At 42.5% G+C, this 24,170-nt stretch overlaps 1 protein-coding gene across 1 annotated transcript; it reads right to left on the bottom strand.

The window, feature by feature from the left end:
- Positions 1 to 23,072, bottom strand: RAD51AP2 (RAD51 associated protein 2). The gene is made up of 4 exons (XM_043510100.1): positions 23,062 to 23,072; positions 2,790 to 6,856; positions 1,305 to 1,406; positions 1 to 119 (listed from the first exon to the last, which is right to left on the bottom strand). The coding sequence occupies exons 1-4, from the start codon at positions 23,070 to 23,072 to the stop codon at positions 1 to 3; spliced, it is 4,299 nt and encodes a 1,432-aa protein (XP_043366035.1).
- Positions 23,073 to 24,170: the final 1,098 nt, after the last annotated feature.

Here is a 24,170-nt window from a genome sequence, read left to right as displayed (position 1 = left end):
TTATTTCAGATATGGGTGAAGCTTTTTGGGCTTAGCTTTTCTTGACAGCCCAATCCTGATAGGGCCACTGCATGTTTTAAGAGGTTGCACTCTTATAATTTCATGTGACAAATAGTTTCCTAAATATATAAACAAAAGAGAAAGAAATCGAGGATGAAAGCAAAAATGTATTTTCATATCATGTACATATACATTACATTCCTTTAAGACACAGAAATCAACCATGGGTACTCGACAGTTAGTGGATACTAGTGGACAGTTAGTGGAGATGGATACTATAAAAAAACATAGAATATGAAGAATATATAGTTTTGACTGTACCCATAATAAGGACCAACTTATTACATTATACTTCAAACAATCAGAACACAAGTCGCTATATTATAAATATGGCCAGGAAAAAGTCTTGTTAAGGAGAGCCATTGAACAGTGGTCTACACCTTTTGGGATTTGACAATACAAGTGAATCAACTGGACAAAACCGCATCTCAAAACCAGACAATAATTAGACCTGAACAAGTGGTAAAGCTGGTTACTCCTCTTGAACTAGAATTTGTGTTAAATATTAATTATATGGAAAAAGAGGGAAGGATGGGAGGATGTGCATGTACTGATTGTCTAAAATATAGCTGGAAGCCAGGTCAGAGGAGGTTGGGGAAGATTCTAGACAGCTCTACAGCGAAACATGGAGAGACTGAGTAGCTTAGAGAGAGTACTGTTTAACTTATTCTAATAAAGTTCCATGGCACATGACAAAATTGTTCACTATATGGAATCATGCTGCTTGCTCCTAGACTTCCCTGCTGGCTGTTGCTGCTCTCAATTACCAGTTTCATGTCATAAAGTGGGACAGTGAGAAATTTAAAGCTGATTGGATCATCATTCACTTCTTGATTTTCCAGCAGAGGGGGTTGATGCTGAAGAAAATAGCCGTGGCTTCCCCTCCCACTCCCTGGCCTGAAGTATATCACTGTAGAGCTTCCATGGAAGGACTTCCACAATACTGGAAGCAAAGAGCAAATACAGTAGAGAAAGTGCTCCTTCCTCTTTCTGCATCCTGTGCCACTCAACATTCGTGGGGCTTTTGTCCTCTACCTATAGAATAGGAGGGTATGATTTGCCCACATGTTCTAAACTCAAAGATAAAGTATGAATGACAAGCTTCCCCCATCCTAATCAACAATTAAAAAGCTACATAACTGCTGCGCTAGAGAAATTGAAAAGAAATAAATAACATACATTTTTGTAATATTTTAATAACACTGGAATGTTTTGCATAATTAGAATAATAACTTTATTCTTACCTCTTTCTTTCTGTAAACTGTCACTTCTTTCCCTCATAAATGTGTGAGACAAAAAAACTGGGTCCCATGGGAATCGATTTTTACAACCTGAATCAACATAGTCTTAAAACAGAAGCATAAATATCACATTTAACTTTTAAACTACCTTGTGCAAATATATTATGACACAGTCTTTAATTACATAAGCACATACTATTTTTCCATAGATCTCTGACTCATTCAGGGCACGGGACAGATGATGCTCAAGTAATGAGGAGCTATTCAATATTTTGTTTTATCCTTATTGTTCAAGGTGTATCCCTAGGCATTATTTACTGTACACTATTCAAACCCTGCTATGGAGAATTATTAATTTCCTCATGGGCTTTTCTATGGCACTCATCACTATTGTCATTGACAGGTTTCAGAGTAGCAGCCGTGTTAGTCTGTATTCGCAAAAAGAAAAGGAGTACTTGTGGCACCTTAGAGTCTAACAAATTTATTTGAGCATAAGCTTTTGTGAGCTACAGCTCACTTCATTGGATGCATTTGGTGGAAAATACAGAGGGGAGATTGATATACACACACAGAGAACATGAAACACACAGGGGAGATTTTCCACCAAATGCATCCGATGAAGTGAGCTGTAGCTCACGAAAGCTTATGCTCAAATAAATTTGTTAGTCTCTAAGGTGCCACAAGTACTCCTTTTCTTTTTGCGAATACAGACTAACACGGCTGCTACTCTGAAACCTCGTAAGGTATGTAATTATGTAACAGAGTGACCAGTATCATAAGTAATAGTCATAAAAAGATATGTATGTTCCCATGCAATAATCTATTCTAGTGAATATTTTTAAAACTAAAATTGTACTTCTCCTTTACAAAATTAGTTTTGCACTATATACAGAAAGTTATTTCCTTTGTGTTTCTATAACCCACACACCTCCAGTGTTGTAGTGCTGTGTCCTGTCTAGTGGCACCGAGACCACTTACAGATTAATGAGTCTGCTACAGCCTTAATTAAAGGCCATGTGACTTTCAGCTCATGCAGTAAAGGCTCATGCACTAAGCTCCAGAGGCTCCAGGTTTGACACTAACGACAGGGGTCTGTAGGTGTTAGATTTCTACTAAAGAGCTGTCTCATAGGACGCGCACTGAGCCACTGCCACTCCTGAAGTTCACAAGCTGCAGGAGCTTTGCATTTGCTTTGCATTTGGGGAAGGATTCTGTCCCACAAATACTTGCACAAGCCCGATTGCAAAGACAATTTTCAATACTTGGACTTTACATGGGGGACAAAAAAATTGTTCATAAGCTAGAATCCTTCCTTGCTACTGTATGGATAAGGGCTCCTCATTAGTACCGAGGCACCACATCTCAATAGAACACGCATGTCCTCAGTAACACACCCAGGGAGCAGAGCGCAAAATTTTATTTCCAAGTATTTATTTAAATGTTTATTAACGTATTAGATAATATTTTTAAATAATTCTGTTTGCTTACCTTCTTCAGAAAGTGAATAGAGCAATTCTTCATCTGACATACTTGAAGAACAGAACTCATGAGGTACTTTTTGCTTTACATTCCTACTTAATATTTTTCCTTTAAATGAACTTTGGTTATCAGTTATATTTTGCCGTGCTGTAGTACCACCGATTGGAAAGGAAATGCATACTTTTGTTTGAGAAACACTTTTTAAATTTTCATCAATCCCTTCTGAATTATTCAATTCAAGAGGATTTTCTTGTATAGTATTTGTTTCTACTTTGGATAGCTTATTTTCATGTTCCTTATTAATTTCATGAAACATACAAAGCTCTTCCAACACTAAATCAAATTTGCTCTTCAGTTCAAATTCAGATATGTTTTTACTTTCTGAAGGTAAATGCTGATCTGTCATATCTTCAAAACATCCAGTGTCCATTATGGATAAATGTGGTATTAATTTGTCTCCTGAAACAACACATATTGCAGATTCATCTTTTGAATATGACAACATTAAATTAGTTGACCTTCTTCCATGCAGTATAGTCTGATGTTGATTTTTGTAAGTTATATAATTTTGCACAGAACTTATTTCTCTCGCCTCTTCTAAATCTTCAAGATTTTGTTTTATAGTCATTGGCTTTGAATTGAGTGTGTAAAAATTTCTATCTTTCTGAATGTCTTCATCTAGAGAAAAAGTCATTGTTTCTTCTCTCTGAACCTTAAAATACATATTATTATTAGATATTTCAGAATTTCTCACAATTTGGTATTGTAAAATGCTGTTCATTTCTCCACACTGTTTTTCTGTGTCATCACTCAAGGAACTCCTGCAATGTTCCTCTTCAGTTTTTAGTATTACATCTTTATTTGTAGAAGGGCCACAACAGAATGGTGAAGTGGAACATTGGCCATTGTCTAAGAAACAGTGAAATATGTTTCCATGATTGAAACCAGTATTTAGAAAGTGTACATACTTGTTTTCATTTTCTAAATGTTGACTATTTCTACTGTCTGGTAGTAACTCAGAGTTGCAATTTACTATGAATGTTGTTGAAAATTCAGGTAGAATACAAACATTTGATTTAGCAGGGACATTGGGAACATTTTTTATACTAGTGACTGTGCTTTCTTCAAAGTATTTTTCATTATTAGAATTAATTTGCCTTACAAGTGGAATCTGGTCCATTTCCTCAGAATCAGAACTGAGAGGAATTTTTTCATATGTGTCAAAAATAGAAAAAAGAGGTAATTTTGGAAGACTGCTACAGCATTTTTTTTGCCATTCTCTACAATTGCCATACTCTTTTTTGTCAACGTTTTCTTTGTTAGTAGTTCTCAGATATTTTGAAATAAGATTTGTGGCTTCATGTGCAAAGTTCACACTATTTGTGATTCCCCTGCTTCTGTGTTTTTTATTTTCACTTAAAACAGAATGCAGAGTTTTCAATTTTTCTTTAGGAAAAGCAATATTATGTATTTTTCTTTGTTTCTTCTTCTGCTGCTTTACGGTAGCTACCAGCGTGTGCAAATTTGAACATTTATTATTTAACTTTTCTAATTTCATTTTTGAAATTGAAGGCAAATAATTCAGAAGTACGAGGTTTGTTTCTGTCAATATTTTTTTGGTACTGCACCAATTTATCTTCCATAAGAAAGAACTATCAAAATTGTCCCTTGGTAAAAGCAGTCCATTAGCAACTAAAAGTTGCCTTTTACTATCTTTTTCTTCACTGTCAAACAATGAAATGATACTATGCATTCCTGTACTACCTCTGGATAAGAGGCGGTATTGTTTGGCACATCTCCCTTCAGGTGACACTCTTAGTTGGTTACGAAACAGTGTTCTTTTGTGTAGAAAAGAAGTTTCCTTGTGTTCTGCTACAGTGCTAGAATAATGAATGTTCTGATATTTATGATGTAATTGAAAACTAACATTTTTTACTAATTTAGGATTTATAATTTCTTTACACATACCTGGATAAGTTATGTATATTTGCTGAGATTCTGTGTTTCCTTTCAAACTATTATTTAAGTGTGAGCTTATCTTAACTTGTTTTCTGCAATAGAAAGGATTTTTCTCCACTGGTATACATTTTTCTTCAGATGGATGTAAACAACTGATATTATAGGGGAAAAAAGCAAGGTTTGATTTTATCATGTTCACATTTTGCTGTTCTGAAACAGTAACTTGCAAATAAATATGTGTACTATTGTTGTTATTATTGTTATTAATACTGGTTATTAGCTCTGGAATTCTGTACTGTTCTGTTGACTTTAACTTTTCATACAAATGAAACCAGCCTATGATACTGTCATCCTCTTGATATTTAAGCACATCTTTATTTAAAGACCCAGGTCTTGCCCTCAGACCTCCTAATAACATATCATGAAAGAAGATTTTTAGTTTAGTCAGCTTTCTCTGCTTCAATATATTGTCAGTGTCTCTTGGATCTGGCAAATCCTGTGTAGTACTATAAGGGCAATTGCCTTTGCTGACAACACTTTTAGATAAGCATCTTTTGATGTCAAGTATTTTTGTTGTAAAAAGTGTTAATTCTGCTTCACGTAAATTCCTGTTATAGTTAGCACAATGCATGTCATAATTTATGTTTAAATCTCTGTTCTTTAGTACTTCTGATATCAATGGAACAGTTGTTTCTTGTATATTAAATGTCCCATCCTCACAACTAACTTTTCCCCATGTTTTCAAAATATTGGTAGAGTTGCTACATTCATCACTTTGAGGTATTCTAGAACCAAAGTATGTGTGAACACTTAGGTATGTGTTTGGCTCCTGGTCTTCATCACCTTGTGCATTTCCTAGCTCTTTCTCCTTGACATTCCTTTTAGCAAGCATTTGATTACCCTTCACACTATTTATGTTGTTCCTTAAATCAGTCTCAATTGTTTTTCCTCCTTCTTCTGCTAAAGCCCAAGACTTTTGCTTGCTAACAGATTGGTGGTTACTTTCATTAAATTCAGAACAAACACTAGGAGCATTCATAATATTTTTATCATTTTGAAACTTTTGTTTTCCTATCATATATATGTTTTGGGAACAGTAAATCTTTTCAGATTGCATCACATATGTTTGATGTTTAAAATTCTTCAGTTCTGTCTCCTTCAAATTAGTTGATAACATGTTACTATTTAATGTATTTGAAGCATTAGAACATTTACTTATGTTCCCTTTCATAAAAAAATTAGTTTGGGGGATTTTGAATGTTTGTATATTTTCAAACAATTTTAAAGTAGGAAATGTATGTGATGAAGCATTTTTTTCTTTATTACCTAGTTGTTCAACAGATTCACTCTCATTACCATAATGATCTTTATTTTCTTCCATGGACAATTTTTTTAAACAGTTGTTTCTGTCCTTATTCTTTATTTCAGAAAATGTAGAACTAATGCCACATAAAAATGGAACATCTAAAAGCTGGTGTTCTTTCCACTTGTCATCAGTGCCAATTTTCTGACTTGATGTTTTTACTTGAAACAAATCTGTGTTTAAAGATGAAAGTGAAGCATTTAATTTCAGATCATTATCATTGTCTGTTTTATTATTTTCTGCTATATTTTTGCTGTTTTTGTTTACATTCCCCATGTGGTATAATCCTGCTTCAGAAGAATGTCCATTTGCATTCAATAAAGAGTCATCTCTTATAATATTATGCTCTTCATTTTCAATATTCCATTTTTTAGTGAACAGTTTGTTTTCTAATAGCTCGCACTGCAATTTTTCATTAATCCAAGGTTTAAAATCTATAAACTCACACATGCTAGTTTTTCTTTTTCTACCACCAATTTCCTTTTCTAATCTCCAAGCATTTTGACTGAAATTAAGTAATCCTTCTGATAAATATATAGATTTATTTGGTGACTTCCTACATCCATCCACAAAGTATGTTCTTTGTTCTAACTGCTGTTGCTCATCTTTCTCTACGCTTGTATGATTATTTTCTATTTTAATTCGTTTTGGATATGGGTACCCATCAGCTTCATTTGATGACATTGATAAAAATGTTTGGTAACACAAGCCTTTAATCCTCAGAAATATCTGGTACTTCCTTGATTTGGCAGTCCTGAAATGTAAAGAAATATGCAATGATTAAAAATTAACTTTACTTTTAAATAATTTTAAACCTGTACAGAATACAAAAATAGGTAACTAAGAACTATTTCTCTATAAAGCCAAAAAAACCCACTTATTCATATTATTACCACTTTGCTATTATAAGGAAGTTATAGCAATATTGCCATATTAATATTTGCTCTGTATCCACCATATGTTTAAGTTAAAGCTAACCAGACAGAAGTTATCCATTCACTACAAATCCAAGATGTGCATGAGGTTAAAATGGAAGGAACTGCCTCCAGTGTGTCAAGAGAATGTTGAGTTTGAAATATCAATCATATTATTAGATCATTTATCACATTGAATTTTGCCAAAAATCAGAGTATTCATTACAATTTTTCAAACAAATAGCCCTTAGTAATGAGTTCTTCAGATGTAGAGTGCAGGCCCTTTAAGGTTGTCCAGTCTGCAAAATCCAGCCAGCATTGTTGTCACTATGTGATGATTTATAGAGAAACTCAGAGAAATAGCTGCAAAACCAACCTGGAAGATAAAGGGTGGCAAAAGCATTGCATCTCATTAAGAGAACGTTTATTTATAACTAACACACTATGTAAATTATAAATACATTAATGCACAGAAACAGTTTATCTAAATGACAGGTTTCAGAGTAGCAGCCGTGTTAGTCTGTATTCACAAAAAGAAAAGGAGTACTTGTGGCACCTTAGAGACTAACAAATTTATTAGAGCATAATTTGTTAGTCTCTAAGGTGCCACAAGTACTCCTTTTCTTTTTTCAGTTTATCTAAATGCATCTTTATGTGAAGTGTCTTTGTTTAAAAAAGCGACATACCCAGGGAATGGTCTTATTTGGGCAAAATGAACATGTGTATTTAAGAGGAGAAAAGTAGACATATTGCTGTCACATTGCTATTTTTTTAATATATATAAGTTAGCCAAATTATCACCAACTCTTTCAGAGTTTTTAAGTAGAAAAAGCATTAAACACCAAAAACACGGTGGGCAGATTGGGTCTCCAATTTCCAGGGTCACTTGAGGGCTATGTGTCTACAGGGCTTGACCTCAGCACACCAGTGGAAGTGTGGCTTAAAGTGTGCCTTATGGTGTGTGCCATGCCCCTGATTCAAAGACCATGGGGAAACCGTAGCATGGCAGATCTCCTACTTTAATGGCCATGGGGAGAGCTACAAAGCCACTGGCTTGTCGAGGAATGGAATAGTTCCCCATGGCTCTGACGTAGGAGGGTATTTACCCAGTGCAGGCAGGAGCAACTAAGTCCTGTCCCTCCATACAGTGAGGTAGGAGTTCCCCTCAGTGAAGCTGCCTGCCTTTCTCTCCCCTCTAAGTGAGGCAGCTCTCCCCACTCCCTGAGCAGCTTCCCCCTCACGGAGGTGCCTGCCCCTCTCTCCCCTCTCTGAGGCGGTTTCCCCCTCACTGAGGCTACCCACCCCTCTCGCCCTTCTCTGAGGTGGTTTCCCCTTCACAGAGGTGCCTGCCCCCTCAAAGGTAATTCCCCCCCCCACACACACACACACAGAGGTGCCCGTGCCTCGCTCTCCTCTCTGAGGTGGTTTCCCCCTCACGGAGGTGCCTGCCCCTCTCTCCCCTCGCTGAGGTGATTTCCCCCTCACTGAGGCTACCCACCCCTCTCTGAAGCGGTTTCCCCCTCACTGAGGCTACCCACCCCTCTCGCCCTTCTCTGAGGTGGTTTCCCCTTCACAGAGGTGCCTGCCCCCCCAAAGGTAATTCCCCCCCACACACACACACACAGAGGTGCCCGTGCCTCGCTCTCCTCTCTGAGGTGGTTTCCCCCTCACGGAGGTGCCTGCCCCTCTCTCCCCTCGCTGAGGTGATTTCCCCCTCACTGAGGCTACCCACCCCTCTCTGAGGCGGTTTCCCCCTCACTGAGGCTACCCACCCCTCTCGTCCTTCTCTGAGGTGGTTTCCCCTTCACAGAGGTGCCTGCCCCCTCAAAGGTAATCCCCCCCCACACACACACACAGAGGTGCCCGTGCCTCTCTCTCCTCTCTGAGGTGGTTTCCCCCTCACGGAGGTGCCTGCCCCTCTCTCCCCTCTCTGAGGCGGTTTCCCCCTCACTGAGGCTACCCACCCCTCTCGCCCTTCTCTGAGGTGGTTTCCCCTTCACAGAGGTGCCTGCCCCCTCAAAGGAAATTCCCCCCCCCCCCACACACACACAGAGGTGCCCGTGCCTCGCTCTCCTCTCTGAGGTGGTTTCCCCCTCACGGAGGTGCCTGCCCCTCTCTCCCCTCGCTGAGGTGATTTCCCCCTCACTGAGGCTACCCACCCCTCTCTGAGGCGGTTTCCCCCTCACTGAGGCTACCCACCCCTCTCGCCCTTCTCTGAGGTGGTTTCCCCTTCACAGAGGTGCCTGCCCCCTCAAAGGTAATTCCCCCCCCACACACACACACACACAGAGGTGCCCGTGCCTCTCTCTCCTCTCTGAGGTGGTTTCCCCCTCACGGAGGTGCCTGCCCCTCTCTCCCCTCTCTGAGGCAGTTTCCCCCTCACTGAGGCTACCCACCCCTCTCGCCCTTCTCTGAGGTGGTTTCCCCTTCACAGAGGTGCCTGTCCCCTCAAAGGTAATTCCCCCCCCACACACACACACACACAGAGGTGCCCGTGCCTCGCTCTCCTCTCTGAGGTGGTTTCCCCCTCACGGAGGTGCCTGCCCCTCTCTCCCCTCTCAAAGATGGTTTCCCCCTCACTGAGGCTGCCCACCCCCCCTCTCCCCTCTCTGAGGTGGTTCCCCCCTCACGGTGGCGCCTGGCCCCTCTCCCCTCTCTGAGGGGAAATTGGAAAGAGTACAGCGAAGGGCAACAAAAATGATTAGGGGTCTAGAGCACATGACTTATGAGGAGAGGCTGAGGGAGCTGGGATTGTTTAGTCTGCAGAAGAGAAGAATGAGGGGGGATTTGATAGCTGCTTTCAACTACCTGAAAGGGGGTTTCAAAGAGGATGGCTCTAGACTGTTCTCAATGGTAGCAGATGACAGAACGAGGAGTAATGGTCTCAAGTTGCAATGGGGGAGGTTTAGATTGGATATTAGGAAAAACTTTTTCACTAAGAGGGTGGTGAAACACTGGAATGCGTTACCTAGGGAGGTGGTAGAATCTCCTTCCTTAGAGGTTTTTAAGGTCAGGCTTGACAAAGCCCTGGCTAGGATGATTTAACTGGGACTTGGTCCTGCTTTGAGCAGGGGGTTTGGACTAGATGACCTTCTGGGGTCCCTTCCAACCCTGATATTCTATGATTCTATGATTCTAGGTGGTTCCCCGCTCCCTGAGGCTGCCCGCCCCTCTATTCCCTCTCTCAGGCAGTCTCCCCCTCACGGAGGTGCCTGCCCCTCTCTCAGGCAACACCTGTGTTATATATTCAGGCCTGTCTGTAAAGGCCTATACTCTAAGAATTTAGGTGTATTCGTATCACTTGGCTAGTTCTAGAGGTATAAAAGAAAGAATCAAAATCAGGGTCTGCCAGCGTAAGGTCCTTTCCTTACTGTGACAGTCAGAGGCTCTGTTCTGAAGCTAAGGCCTTTGGCTCAGCAGCAGAGGCAGCCATAAGCTGGGAAGCGACCGGTCACCTCCTCACATTCCAAACTAGTCACATTGAAATAAGGTGCTATTGGGCCGTTAGGATACAATCCTGTCCTGATAATGCCTATCGCCTCCAGAGAAAGGGAAGTGCCTAGAAGATGTAAAAGGAAACCTAGTTTGATAGCATCCTGTCTGGCAAGAACTTCACTTATCAATAGCTGGGATGTGAAATCCTCACTTCTGTATTGTTTTGTCATTATAGTTCCCACTTTGCCATTGTTTGTCTATATAATCTCTGTTTGGTTCTGTGATTGTTTCTGTCTGCTGTGTAATTAATTTTGCTGGGTGTAAACTAATTAAGATGGTGGGATATAATTGGTTACATAATCATGTTAAGAGAAAAGGAGTACTTGTGGCACCTTAGAGACTAACAAATTTATTAGAGCATAAGCTTTCGTGAGCTACAGCTCACTTCATCGGATGCATTTCCACCAAATGCATCCGATGAAGTGAGCTGTAGCTCACGAAAGCTTATGCTCTAATAAATTTGTTAGTCTCTAAGGTGCCACAAGTACTCCTTTTCTTTTTGCGAATACAGACTAACACGGCTGCTACTCTGAAAATAATCATGTTACAATATGTTAGGATTGGTTAGTTAAATTTCAGGAAAATGATTGGTTAAGGTTTAGCTAAGCAGAACTCAAGTTTTACTATATAGTCTGCAGTCAATCAGGAAGTGGGTGGGTGTGTGGGAGGAAATGGGAACAGGGAATGGGGATGGGGAAATTGGAATCATGTTTGGCTAAGGGCAGGAATGGGAACAGGGACACAGGTGTAAGGCTCTGTGGTGTCAGAGCTGGGAAGGGGGACACTAAGGAAGGAAACTGGAATCATGCTTGCTGGAAGTTCAGCCCAATAAACATTGAATTGTTTGCACCTTTGGACTTCGGGTATTGTTGCTCTCTGTTCATGCGAGAAGGACCAGGGAAGTAAGTGGGTGAAGGAATAAGCCCCCTAACAACCTGCTTTTCCTGTGTCCTGGATTCTAATGTAAGCCCAGCTGAGTTAGCAAATGGCACCACCCTGGACCCTAGCCCTGGGATCAGTCTGCACTGGTCACAGCCCTAGGGACTTGCGCTTCCTTGGCCACTGGGGAGCTGCACAAACCAGGGAAGAAAGAAGAACCAACTGGATGAAGGAAAGTCCCAACGCTTCTTTGTCCTGGAAAGGGTGGAATTAGTCTATACATCACCTGTGTTGGTACATCCCTCCCCCACAGTAACCTTGCATTTTGGAGTGACCCCTGAAAAAGGAGTCCAGCCACCCTCATCTCTTAGGGGGCGAGGGACCCATCAAGTGACCCAAACTTCTGCTGTGGGGAGCCTCACCGGGGAGGGGACAGAGTGGGTTGGGATTTGTGTGCACAGGGATATCAGATTTGAGCCCATAGATGGCAGGATTAGGAAGGCTGCGGGGAGCCCCAGATCTAACAGCAATCACTCTACATGCCTTCAAAATGGCTTTGCCTTGGGGCCAACCTCTCCAGAATAGAAACTGTAATAAAAAGATTCCCTTATCACACTGAGAGTCTGTGTGCACTGGAAACTGTCCCTCTGCTAATGAGACCCTGAGCTCCTGAGGGGATGGGGCAAAGGGAACATTTGTTTCTCCACCCCCCAAGATGACCCCCAAGTTATCAGGAAGGCCATAATGTGTACACAGAGTTATCCAGTGGAACAGCTGCAGACTGGAGAGTCTTCATCCTTTATATAAATTATAAATCACAGCAAAATACACTGTAACCAAATTTTGCTTTTTAAATTATTAAAATCCAAGATTTTCCAGGGTAACTTGCTCCTGGACATCTGGAAAGTTGTTTGTTTTTTAAATAGTGACATACCGGGGCCACAAAACACCATCCCCTACTCCCTCACCACTATAACATACTGTGCCCATAACATAGTCAGAGGTTTTTGACACCAGAAACTGTCTCTCTGCTAATGCCCATAACATACTGAGGGGCAACAGTGGGGACATATTGACTCGTTTTAAAACTGGTTCAGTAAAAATAGATATGGTTGCCTTAAACCAAATCTACACTATGACGCTAACCAATTTTAAAACCAGTTTAGTTTTACTGAACAAGTTTTAAAACTGGCTTTAAATTTTACTCAGGCCCCATAGCTACAATATTCAAAGGAACCTAAGAAACATGGGAGACCAGCTCCCTCAGTTTCCTTTGTAAATTACAGCCTATAGCCCACATTGGGGGGACCTTCATCTATTTGGGTCCTCAGGGTGCTGCTCCAAAACATATCACTAATAATAAAGATAACAATCAGATCAATAGTATGTCATTTCTAAGTATAAACACAGCTTTTATGTTTATATGGTGAGTCATTGTAAACCCCATATACTGAAAACTTCTAACAATACAGTAAAGGAAGTTAAACCCTAAATTATACTATGTATTCAAAGTTACAATGAAATCAGCTTTGGAAGTGAAAGTTATATATTCATGTCTTCTTGTTGCCAGATGGAGCTGTAGGGCAAATGCACTGTTAGTGAAAATATCACATCTTGTAAATGTTTGAAATTACTATATCAGTGATATAACAGTTTTACATATTTATTTGAAATGGTTTCACTTTTAGTTCTTTATATATTTCAATGTTTGTATAGTTAAAGGAGGAGTGAACTAGAGAATATTTTCTGTGTGGTTTGACGACAAAACAAACGTAACATACATGGAGATGCAAAAAAGAAAAGGAGTACTTGTGGCACCTTTAGAGACTAACAAATTTATTTGAGCTCACGAAAGCTTATGCTCAAATAAATTTGTTAGTCTCTAAGGTGCCACAAGTACTCCTTTTCTTTTTTGCAAATACAGACTAACACGGCTGCTACTCTGATACATGGAGATGGAATTTGAAAGAGAACTGTTCAGCAGCACATCAGAAATGTCAGCAGATAGATAATCTCTTTATTTGCCTATACTACTATAAAACATCTGAGGCTTGAGGCTGCTATGCCTGCTGCAGTGCAGGAGTAAGGAAGTAAAGGATTCTGGGTCTTCAGGAAGATTAAAAAATGCCACTCATCTGCATCAATGCATAGGGAAAACTGATGGGGCTGGCAGTGAAATGTGGACAATCTCAGCAGCAAGGGAGGGAGACATTTGCCAAGGGACAATAGGTAGCTCCTTCCCTGTCAGTATCTGGCATCCACTGGCTGGCTGGGGGCGAGGAGTGCTGATTGGCCAGCATTCCCTACCTCCCAGGATTTATCCCAGTGCAGAGGCCATTTGGAGCCATAACTTTAACAGTTATTCACCAACTTTCAGAAGCAGCGGATTTTCTCCTCCTTAGGATGCAGAGGAAAATATGTGAGGGGTCTTCCCCAGCCAGGGGGTCCCTCTCCCCAGCAGGTGGCTCATACCCCTGTCCCCCAGCAGGTGGGTCTGACTGCTATTGGGCAGGGATACCATGTTGGCTTCCTGCTCCCTGCCCCACTTGAGGTGGGGAGGCCAAGGGCTGCATGAGGAAGCTGTCAGGGCTGCCAGGTCCCCAAAAGGAGCAGCCCAGGTTGAGCCTGCAACAAATGCCTCTCCTGCTCAAGGGAGAAGAGGAGGCTGCTGTGACAGCTGCAAATGGCCTAGCAGGAGAAGAATTTCTTGCTGCAGCCCTCTCCAGACCCCCTGCTGGAGGGGACGGAGCCAGGCATCACATGGAACCACTAGCAAGGGCCCTGCCTCTGTGTTCCCAGGCAGCCCTGCTGGAGCCAGTCCTATAGGACCCATTTCTAACCCCCACCTGCTGGAGAGGGAGCCCGGGGGTCACATCATGGTATGCAAGTAGGGAGGGGTTCAGGGTCCCTGGGTGACCCTGCCCAAGCTGGGTCTGTTGCCTTGGCTCCCTCCCATCCCACTACTCACCAGGAAGGGGGACGGAGGTCACGTGGTGTCACCTTGTAGAGTCCTAGTGCCCAGGCTTCAGCCTGAACCTAAACGTCCACACTACAATTAAACAACCCTGTAAGCTCCAGTACCACATGCCTGAGTCAGCTGGCATGGGCCAGCCACATGTTTTTAATTGCAGTGTAGATATACCCAGTAAGGGCAAAGATCATCACAGAGGTGGCAGCAGGGACAGTGGCAGGCCCCACTGCCAGATTTCACATATCTCCCCTGAGTGTCAGGTTTCAGAATACCAAAGAAGGGGAAGGGGAATACAGACGGATACATCACCTGTCTTACCCCTGGGGCTCATCAGTAAATGACCATATTGACCTATAGCTGTGTTCAGTGAGATATTTGTCATTTGATGCTGTGGTAGCCATGGTTAGGGAGCGTGGCCCTAGAAGGGTACTGTTGGCAAAATGCAACATCAAATCTGCATTCCGGTTGCTTCCAGTGCATCCCAGGGCTACTAGATTGATCAGAGGAATGGTTTTCTACTTTATGAGATGAGACTCAAAGACCTTGGCTTGTTTAGTCTAACCAAATGAAGGCTGTGGGGAGATATGATTGCTTTCTATAAATACATTGGAGAGGTAAATACAAGGGAGGGAGAAGAGTTATTTAAGTTAAGTGCCAATATGGACACAAGAAGAAATGGATATAAACTGGATACCAACAAATTTAGGCTTGAAATTAGATGGAGGAATAAAATTTAGCCATCAGAGGAGTAAAATTCTGGAACAGTCTTCCAAAGGGAGCAGTGGGGGCAAAAAACCTAACTGGCTTCAAGACTGAGCTAAATAAGTTTATGGAGGGGATGGTATGGTCAGACTGCCTACAATGGCATGTATCTGATCTGCAACTGCTAACATTAAATATAGCCAATGGCTGGTAATGGGATACTGTATGGGGAGGGCTCTGAGTTACTACAGAGAATTATTTCCCAGGTGTTGGGTTTTGCCCACATGCTCAGAGTCCAGCTGATCACCATATTAGGGTCGGAAAGGAATTTTCCCCCAGGTCAGTTTGGCAAAGACCGTGGGGCTTTTTCACATTGCTCTGCAGCATGCGGCATGGGTTACTTTAAACTAATGTAAATGGTGGATTCTCTGTAACTTGAAATCTTTAAACATGATTTGATTTAACTCAGACAAAGATTAGGGATCTATTACAGGAGTGGGTGGTTGAGGTTCTGTGTCCTGCAATGTGCAGGTCACACTAGATGATCATGATGGCCCCTTATGACCTTAGAGTCTATGAGTCTACAAGATTTTAATCTGCTTGAGTTTCAGTTTGAAGGCCATTACTATTTTGATAAAGCCATGCCCATGGGGTACTCAGTGTCCTGTGCTACTTTGGAAAGATTCAGCTCCATGCCGGAGTGGGCATTTGTACATGAGATTGGGGTGTCTCATGTGGCACACTTTCTTGATGACTTCTTATTTGCAGCAAGGTTAGGGACAGGCAACTGTCACTACATGCTTCAGACATTTCAGAACTTAGCCAAGGACCTTGGGGTCCCGTTTGCCATGGAAAAAACAGAAAAACCTAACCAAAGTTTAATGTACATGGGCATTGAAGCGGGCATAGTTTGAGGTGCTTCTAGGTTACCTACAGAGAAGTTGGAATCATTCATGGCACAGATACAGGCTCTCAAAGGGGCAAATAAAATTGCACTGAGGGAAATACAGGTCATGGGGCATCTAAGTTTTGCATGTTGGATTTTGGCTCCTGGTTGGGCATTTTGTGCCCATCTAGTGTCAGCCTCCTCTGGAGTGCGAAAACCCCACCACTTTATTAGAATGAGAAGGGGAATGAAAGAAGACTTAGAAGTGTGGGAAAGATTCCTGGAAGAGTTCAGTGGAGTTTCAATATGGATTTGGACGGGTAGTTCAGAGCTGTGAGTACAGTCTGATGCCTCAGGAGGCATAGGTTTTGGAGTTTACTTTCAAGGACAGTGGCGTGCACAGAGGTGACCAGAAAGCTGGGTGGGTCAGGGTATTACAGGGGACATCACATTCCTTGATTATTTTTTTTCCTATATTGGTGGTAATCACTATTCGGAGAGCAAACTTTCAGAACAAAAAAGTAAATTTCTGGTGCAACAACCAATCTATGGTTCATATAAATAGACCGTCAGCTAAGACTGCTCGGGTAATGAGACTGGGGAGGGCCTTCATTTTATACTACTTTCAGTTTAATATCCTTTTTCGTTCAGTGCATGTTCCAGGAGTGGATAATGGTGTTGCTGATGCTCTATCTTGATTTCAGGATGACAGACATGGGTGTAATTTGGAGGTGGCTAGAGGGGCAGTGCCTCCCCCCAAACTGCAAGCTTCAGGCAGGCACAGAATTTGCTCCCCCCCCATGTGCAGACCTGTTGGCCTGACTGGAGCTCTCCCCCGCCCCCCTCATACAGAAGTCAAAGTATGCCTATGATGACAGATTCCAGGAACTCATCCTACTGGCCAGCAGTGATCCGCAGGTGATGTCCCAACAACTCTGGAAACTTGTCTCAAGACAGCTGTGGGACAAGGGCCTGTAAGGCCAGCCTTCAGAGATCACAGAATTTAGAGCACAGTAAGGGCTTCACTGTGATTGGCCCATACCTACACTAGGTGGTGCAATATGTGGTGTCTTTGACCCACCACAGTTTGGCTCCCTCCATTATCTCTGGCTGGCTAGTGGGCATGTCCTAGTGGAGTAAATTGGTGGGTTTCCCAGACTCATGTGGGCATTCCAGTGTGAAAACTCTTAGAAGGGTGGCCCAGGAAGGACAGGTGCCAGAGGGATGACAGGTTACCCATAACACTGGAAACACTGACAGAATTAGTACAGGCTCTGCTGTGGGTCTGCAGCTGTGGGAGGGATGCCATTTTATTTAAGAGGGCATTTGTTACCTTTTTTGGAGTTTTTAGAGTGAATGAGTTGGTGCCTCTGGCAGCTGTGGATTGGTCCCAGCATACGTTAAATGTAACAGATTTGCAACTATCTGCCCGAGTGGTGTCTCTACACTTAAGGTACTCAGAAACAGACTAGAAAGGGAAGGGGGCTTATGTGGTGTTGAAGGAATGTGCAGATGTATGCTTGTGCCCTGTAAAGGCAATAAGAGTTTTGCTAAAAACCCAGGGCCTACAACTGGGACCACTGTTCATATACGGTGATGGCAGCTGCCTGACAAGATACTAATTCGGCATAGTATTGAGAAAAACCCTTATGCTACAGTGGTCTCAACACCAAAAAATTTGGTACTCATTCTTTCAGAATCAGGGGAGTGATGTCAGTGATTGCAGAGGGTTTTGGCTCACGACAGATGCAGGCAATAAGGCCCAGGAAATCCAGGTGTTACAGGACTGATGTGCAACAAGGAAAAGATGACAGGGAATGGCAAAATGTAACTAACCCAATGTGCTTGTTTGTTTCAGAAGCTACACAGAGCATATATAATATCTGGATTTGTGGGCACTCTATAGTGCATTGGGCCCACAAGAGGGCAGCCAGGACAGCAACTGGATCTCAGCTGGGCTTCAGGCCCAAAGCAGTTTGCAACCAGTGGTTCAGCAGAAGAGGCATGCTTTGGGATCAGTTCCTATCTAGGCGACAGGGAAGCATACAAAGCGGGACACCAGCTAAAGGGGGAGCATGTGACCTCCCCACGTGACCCCCCCCATGTGACTTCTCCCAGCCTGGGGCCCCCACACTCTCCCCGTCCTCTCTCCTCCCCACGTTACCTGGGATGGGGTTTCTGTCCTCCTACTGCGCCGGCTCCCCCTGGCATTCGGCTGCTTTTCCTGGCTCTCCCAGGCAGCATGGCTGGAAGAGGAGAGGCTCTGGCCCCGCCTCTTCCTCTCCCCACCGGGGGCAGCAGGGCACTTGAGCCTAGGGAGGGTCACTTGACCCTTTGTGCCCCTTCCACCAGTCGCCTTATTCCCCTTGAGGAGAATGATCTTGGGGGATGTACAGGAGTTAATTTACAGGGCAGAATCCAGAGGGATGTTAGCTTAATCAGGCAATCATGGCCAGAGGTGAGAATTGTATGGCCAGAAATGCTTGCAAGGCAGGTCTGGCGGGAAGCTGCAGACCCAGCCTGCATTGAGAAGGCTAGAAAGAAAATGAATAGAGAGATCACCAAGATATTCCTGGACACAGGGGATTCAGTTATACAGTATAGGGACATCTGTTACAATCAGCCAGAAATCTTCAGGGATGACAGCGTACATTTGTTAGAGGGAGGTGCTGACATATGGCTATAGGCAGAGGCACTGGAGCCAGGGAGACTAGGGGAGCCATGCCCCTCCCTCTTTTTCACATGGACATAATTTGTGGGACAGGGGATGCATTGCTCCCCCAAACTCCAGCCTCAGGCATGTGCAGAGCAGCGCAAGTAGGGGCTGCACTTCATGGCAGGGTAGGGGATCAGCTCCCCTACCACAAACTGCAGCCCTTGTCCACAACCCGCCAGCCTCTTCCCAGTATGGGGCTGAAGTGAGCTTTAGCCCTACCTTCACCAGGAAGCCTGGCCCTTGCTCCTCCTCTTTCCCCTGAAGTCCCGCCCCCTGGCCAGGCTGGAAGCCAGAGACAGGCCATTGTAAGAGCCGCCCAGGGAGCCTGGGCCACTGTGGGGAGCCCCAGACCCTCCACCTGCCCTGAGCATGGAGTCTGGGAGACCCAAAGCATCCCCAGGGTGTGCCACCCAGTGCAGGTGGAGGGTCCAGAGCTCTGCACAGCGGCCCGGGCTCCCTGAGTGGCTCTTACCACTGCCCGACTCTGGCTTCCTTCTGGCCCGGGGCCAGGGACTCGAGCAGGGAGGAGCAGGGAAAGGGGCCATGGAGGAGGGCAGGGGCTTGGGAGAAGAGGAGGAGCAGGGGGTGGGTCACAGAGGAGGTGGGGAACCAGAGGAAGAAGAGAAGGGGCAGGGCCATAGAGGGGCATGGGGCTGCGTGGCCCCCCCACTTCTACCATGGTTCTGGCGCTCCCACAGGACATGAGGGAATGAACTGGGCAGTAATTGTGATTCCAGGCAGTGTAGTTGGGTGGGAGAAGTGACCAAGCTAGTCGCTGGAGCCACCTATGACTGGTTTCCAGCATGGTTTTAAGAGAATAAAATGAATGGTTCTCTGAGGTAAAAGATCTGGGATTTTGGTGATGGGCCTTGGCCTCGTGATAAGAGTGAGACCTTGTGGCCTTAGCAGGCCGAGGTCAGACCTGTGGCCCTCACGGGCCAAGATTCCCACCCTGCTGCACCCTCTGTCCCCATTGTGGTGGGGAGGGTGCAGAGAACTGAGTCCTAGGGGATAGGCTGAGGAGAGGGTTATATGGTAAGGAGCCCTGTAACCCTGGCACCAATTATGGTTATATGGTAAAGAGTCTTGTAATCCCCCACTAGAACCAATTAAATGCTGGGTATAGGAAAGTATGGGTGATGGCACTATACCATCCTGCCCTTGTGTGAAAGATTAAAAAAAGTTGCAACCTGCCACTTAATTCCATGCATGTGTCTGTCCTCACTTTGCTGCTGTGTCCACATCAATAGACAAATGGAGGCTATTAAGGAATTAAGGACACTATCAATTAGTGGCTGTGAATTAGAACATGGTTGTATTATGTCTTGATGGTCTTCAAAGAGCTGGCCCTTTCCAGAGACTATGAAACTTGTGTCTTTTTGTTATGGCTTTATAGCACAATGAAGCCCTGTTCCATTATTGCCCTTACTACCACAATATAAATAAATATCGTAATTTGTACAGGCATCAACCAGAGGAATTTATCTGCATACAACTGGGTGTATTCCAGGGTAAGATATCTTGACCTGGAACTCATTTTAACAAGTTTTTTTTTACTGCCCACTAACTCTTCCAGTTACTAAGCGCTTAATTCTTCCACCCAGCTCATATTAAGCGATACAGTGAATAGTCCCATTGATAGCAACTTGAATAAAGGTGGCAGAATTAGGCCAAAATTTAAAGTGTAAATCTCATATTCATTGATCCCCATTCAGGAATGCACTTAAGCATATATTTAAATTTAAGTATGTGCTTAAGTGCTGTTACTGAGTGAGGATGCCTCACTGAATTGGGACCATTATTAGGAAATACATATGTAGTCCATTTAGTGAAAAGCAGAAATAGTTCTGAATTTTAAAAGGTTAAGCGTAATTATCCTTTTTCATGCATGTTGTTTTCCTGAAACAGTGATTATTCTTTTTTTCCAAAAAGATAAGTTTAGAATTTAACAAGGGAAGTTCTTATTGGTTCCTGACAATGGGAAAAGGAGTCCCTATTAGTTTGTACTCTGCCTATTAATCTTGAATTTCGTAGCTGGTTTCCTCAAAGGGTATTATTATTTCCTGTATGCTGCAGTGATAAGGTTGGAGGATGGGCATCTTACCAGTTCAATATAATTCTATATTTTACCAGAAGCATGTACAAAGCAACCCTGAAAAATACTTACGGTATTGAAGCATTATGAGTGTACTTTTATGTTGCAAAGACATAGTTTTTGATATTTTTGTAATCATTTCCATAGGTGTAACCAATAAAGTTGTAATTTAGATGCTTCTGTGATTAAATTACACTCTAATATAATTTCAATATAATCTCTTGTGGTCCTCTATAAAAGTACTTGCACAATAGACTAGGAACATAATTTCAACAAGCACTCATATTAAATCCCAGACATACAAGTAAGAAATCATATTACCATGAAATAGCCTCCTATGGATAATGTAAATTAAATGGAGCACAATAATTAAAATATGTGTAGATAAACATGTTTTAGTTTTTGTTGAGTAAGACAAAAGCTAAGCAGTCAGAATAACAACTAAGTTAATAAACCTGACATGAAAAATGAATTTGGCAGAGCTACATTGTTTCACTGCACCTGTTCATCCTTTATAAAAAGTTCCATATAACATTGCTCTTGGTAGTGATATACAGGGGGAATATTTTCATTGTTGTTGCTTCTATTCTTTTTCTTTCAATTTCTTTAAATAGAAAAAGCATGGTTTTAACATGTACAGTTGTTTTAGCTCCCCTAACGATGGTATCTTGTCAAGTGAAATTGACAAAAAGTTGATTACAACAGTACAAAATGTTGCAAAACACACAGACAAAGAGACTGTGAAATTAATTAGAAGTATATGGTCTGCTGATCACCTTACTAGTATCTTAATACACTTCCCCCTTCTCCTCATGTATATATTTTTCCCCTGACTGTAAGCCCTTTGAGACAAGAATTTTGTATTTGCAAGGCAGCTAGCAAATGGGGCCCCAAACTTGCTTGGGGATTGTGAGAGAAGAGAAGTAGCCTAAAGCTGATCCACTTCTCTGTGCACTTTGTAAGCATCCCTGCATGGGCCGAAGTAGAAGGTAATTGATGAGAATTGGGTGATTAGCCAGTTAACAAGGAGATTCAGCTCCCCAGATGGGAATTGTTGAATGGGAGACAAGAAGGACAAGAGGAGGCTGAAAGGAAGGACAAAGAAGCCTAGGATCTCAAAGAAATATAAACTTTCTTCTCACCCTTTGCCTAGGGGGTATGTTGAAGCTTGGGAAAGGCTTATAGGGTAATTGGATGTGGAGCTGCATAAGACACTGTAAACAAAGTATGTTTTGGTAAACTTACATAACAGTGTGTGAGGACACCTTGCAAAGAGAAATCCAGGGTGAGGGAGCACACTTTGTGACATAGCTTTTGGGTACTACCACAATACAAATCATTATTATTAATAACTGTCAGCTTCAAAAGCATGAATTCAGAACAGTTCTAATCATCTCTAGGGAAAGTTAAAAATAGCTGTATTTTTTCTCAATTGTTCTTCACACTTGTCACTGTCCTTAGGATTTTACATTTTTCCATTCCGCAGTTTTGGTTTTAGACAGAACAAGGTTTTCCATTAATTGTTCAAGATGAGGGTGAAGATATTCGGACCATAAGAGTAAAAGAGGGTTAGAGAAGGGGTTTAGATGGTGATCTGATGAGTGAAGTATAGATTTGGGATTGAGTAACCTCATATGTTTTTGTTGGTAGGATAGATAATCCCAGTGAATTATAATCCCAGGGAACCTTTGGCTAATGTTCACCCCTGGATGTACATGGCAGGATCAGTGGAGGGATCAGTCCTTGCAGTTCCCTGAGCATAATGATGTTTCTTTCCATTTCCCCTTCCAGTCAGAGCCCTGCTATATAATATGTATTGAACAAGTCTTCCAAAAACTTCTCATGTAAACCATGTTGATGAATTGCATGTGTGTGTAAAAATAAAGTGCTTCTGAATAGTGCCTGATTTACAGTTCTGGAGAACTAACTATTCTATTTACCTGCATTTTTCATGAAAACTGAAAAGAAACTCAGTGGCCAGATTGTCACACTGCTTGGTAAGGGACACAGTCAAGAGTGCCAATCTCTGGTCAGGCTGCCAGAATACAGGGCATACATCCCAGACTGGTGGTTTACTCTATCATAATATTTCTCCAAGCCAATAACAAAACTGTGTTTCCAAAATACTATACTAGTTATTATGGAGCCACAGCCAGTCCCCTTCAGGCCCTCTAGCCTCACAGGCACCACCCAGACAAACCAAACTTCTGTGATAAATTATTATTAAAACCAGAAATCACATATATCAAGAGATTAGAACCAGACACACACACACAAGTCAACATATATTTTAGATCTTACCCAAAGACCATGTTGGTAGCCAATTCTTTAGTAACTAAAACTAAAGGTTTGTTTATATAAAGAAAAGAGAGTTATTAAAAGGTTAAATGAATCATATACATTACAGTTGATTACAGAGTTTGTGGATCAGGAAATAGCAGTGATGTTAAATCTGCTAGCTTGTAGTAAGTCTCTCTGGATCACCCAAAAGATTGGGGTTCCTCAGTCCATTGTTCAAAGCTTCCCTTTGATAGACATCATAGTCCAGAGATGTGGAGAAGGAAAGCGGCAAGAAGGTAATGTCGCAGTCTCCAATTTATAGCCTCAGCCCATGTGCATGGAAAGTTATAGTCTCAAACATGGAATCAGGGGTCACATGTTCTACATGCCCGGCTGAGTCACTGGGCCTCGATTGTACATTTGGTCTGTGAAGTGTCCTTGGGAGGGGCCCATTGGAACAGCTGATTCTCCTTAATGGCCCATCAACTTGGCTGACTGGTCTGAATGTAAATCTGTGGATGTTACCAGGAACACAACATGTTTGAGATATAAACACAATAGCAAAGATTCATATACAATGATAATACATGCCTATAAACAGCATAACATTGTTCAATAGATCATAATTTTTCAAATGATAATTTACAAGGCATACTTTGTATAGGATTTATTACAATTGTACAACAGTGAATCATCATAATAGAATCACAGAATATCAGGGTTGGAAGGGACCTCAGAAGGTCACCTAGCCCAACTCCCTGCTCAAAGCAAGACCTATCCGCAACTAAATCATCCCAGAAAGGGCTTTGTCAAGCCGAGCCTTAAAAACCTCTAAGGAAGGAGATTCCACCACCTCCCTAGGTAACTCATTCCAGTGCTTCACCACCCTCCTAGTGAAAAAGTTTTTCCTAATATCCAACCTAGACCTTCCCCACTTTAACTTGAGACTATTACTCATTCTGTCATTTGCTACCACTGAGAACAGTCTAGATCCATCCGCATTGGAACCTCCTTTCAGGTAGTTGAAAGCAGCTATCAAATCCCCCCTCATTCTTCTCTTCTTCAAACTAAATAATCCCAGTTCCCTCAACCTCTCCTCATAAATCATGTGCTCCAGCCCCCTAATCATT

This window comes from Dermochelys coriacea, chromosome 3 (genome assembly GCF_009764565.3).
Source record: "Dermochelys coriacea isolate rDerCor1 chromosome 3, rDerCor1.pri.v4, whole genome shotgun sequence".
Taxonomy (NCBI): domain Eukaryota; kingdom Metazoa; phylum Chordata; order Testudines; family Dermochelyidae; genus Dermochelys; species Dermochelys coriacea.
The sequence above is the reverse complement of the archived record's forward strand: the minus strand, read 5'-3'. Positions and strand labels throughout refer to the sequence as shown.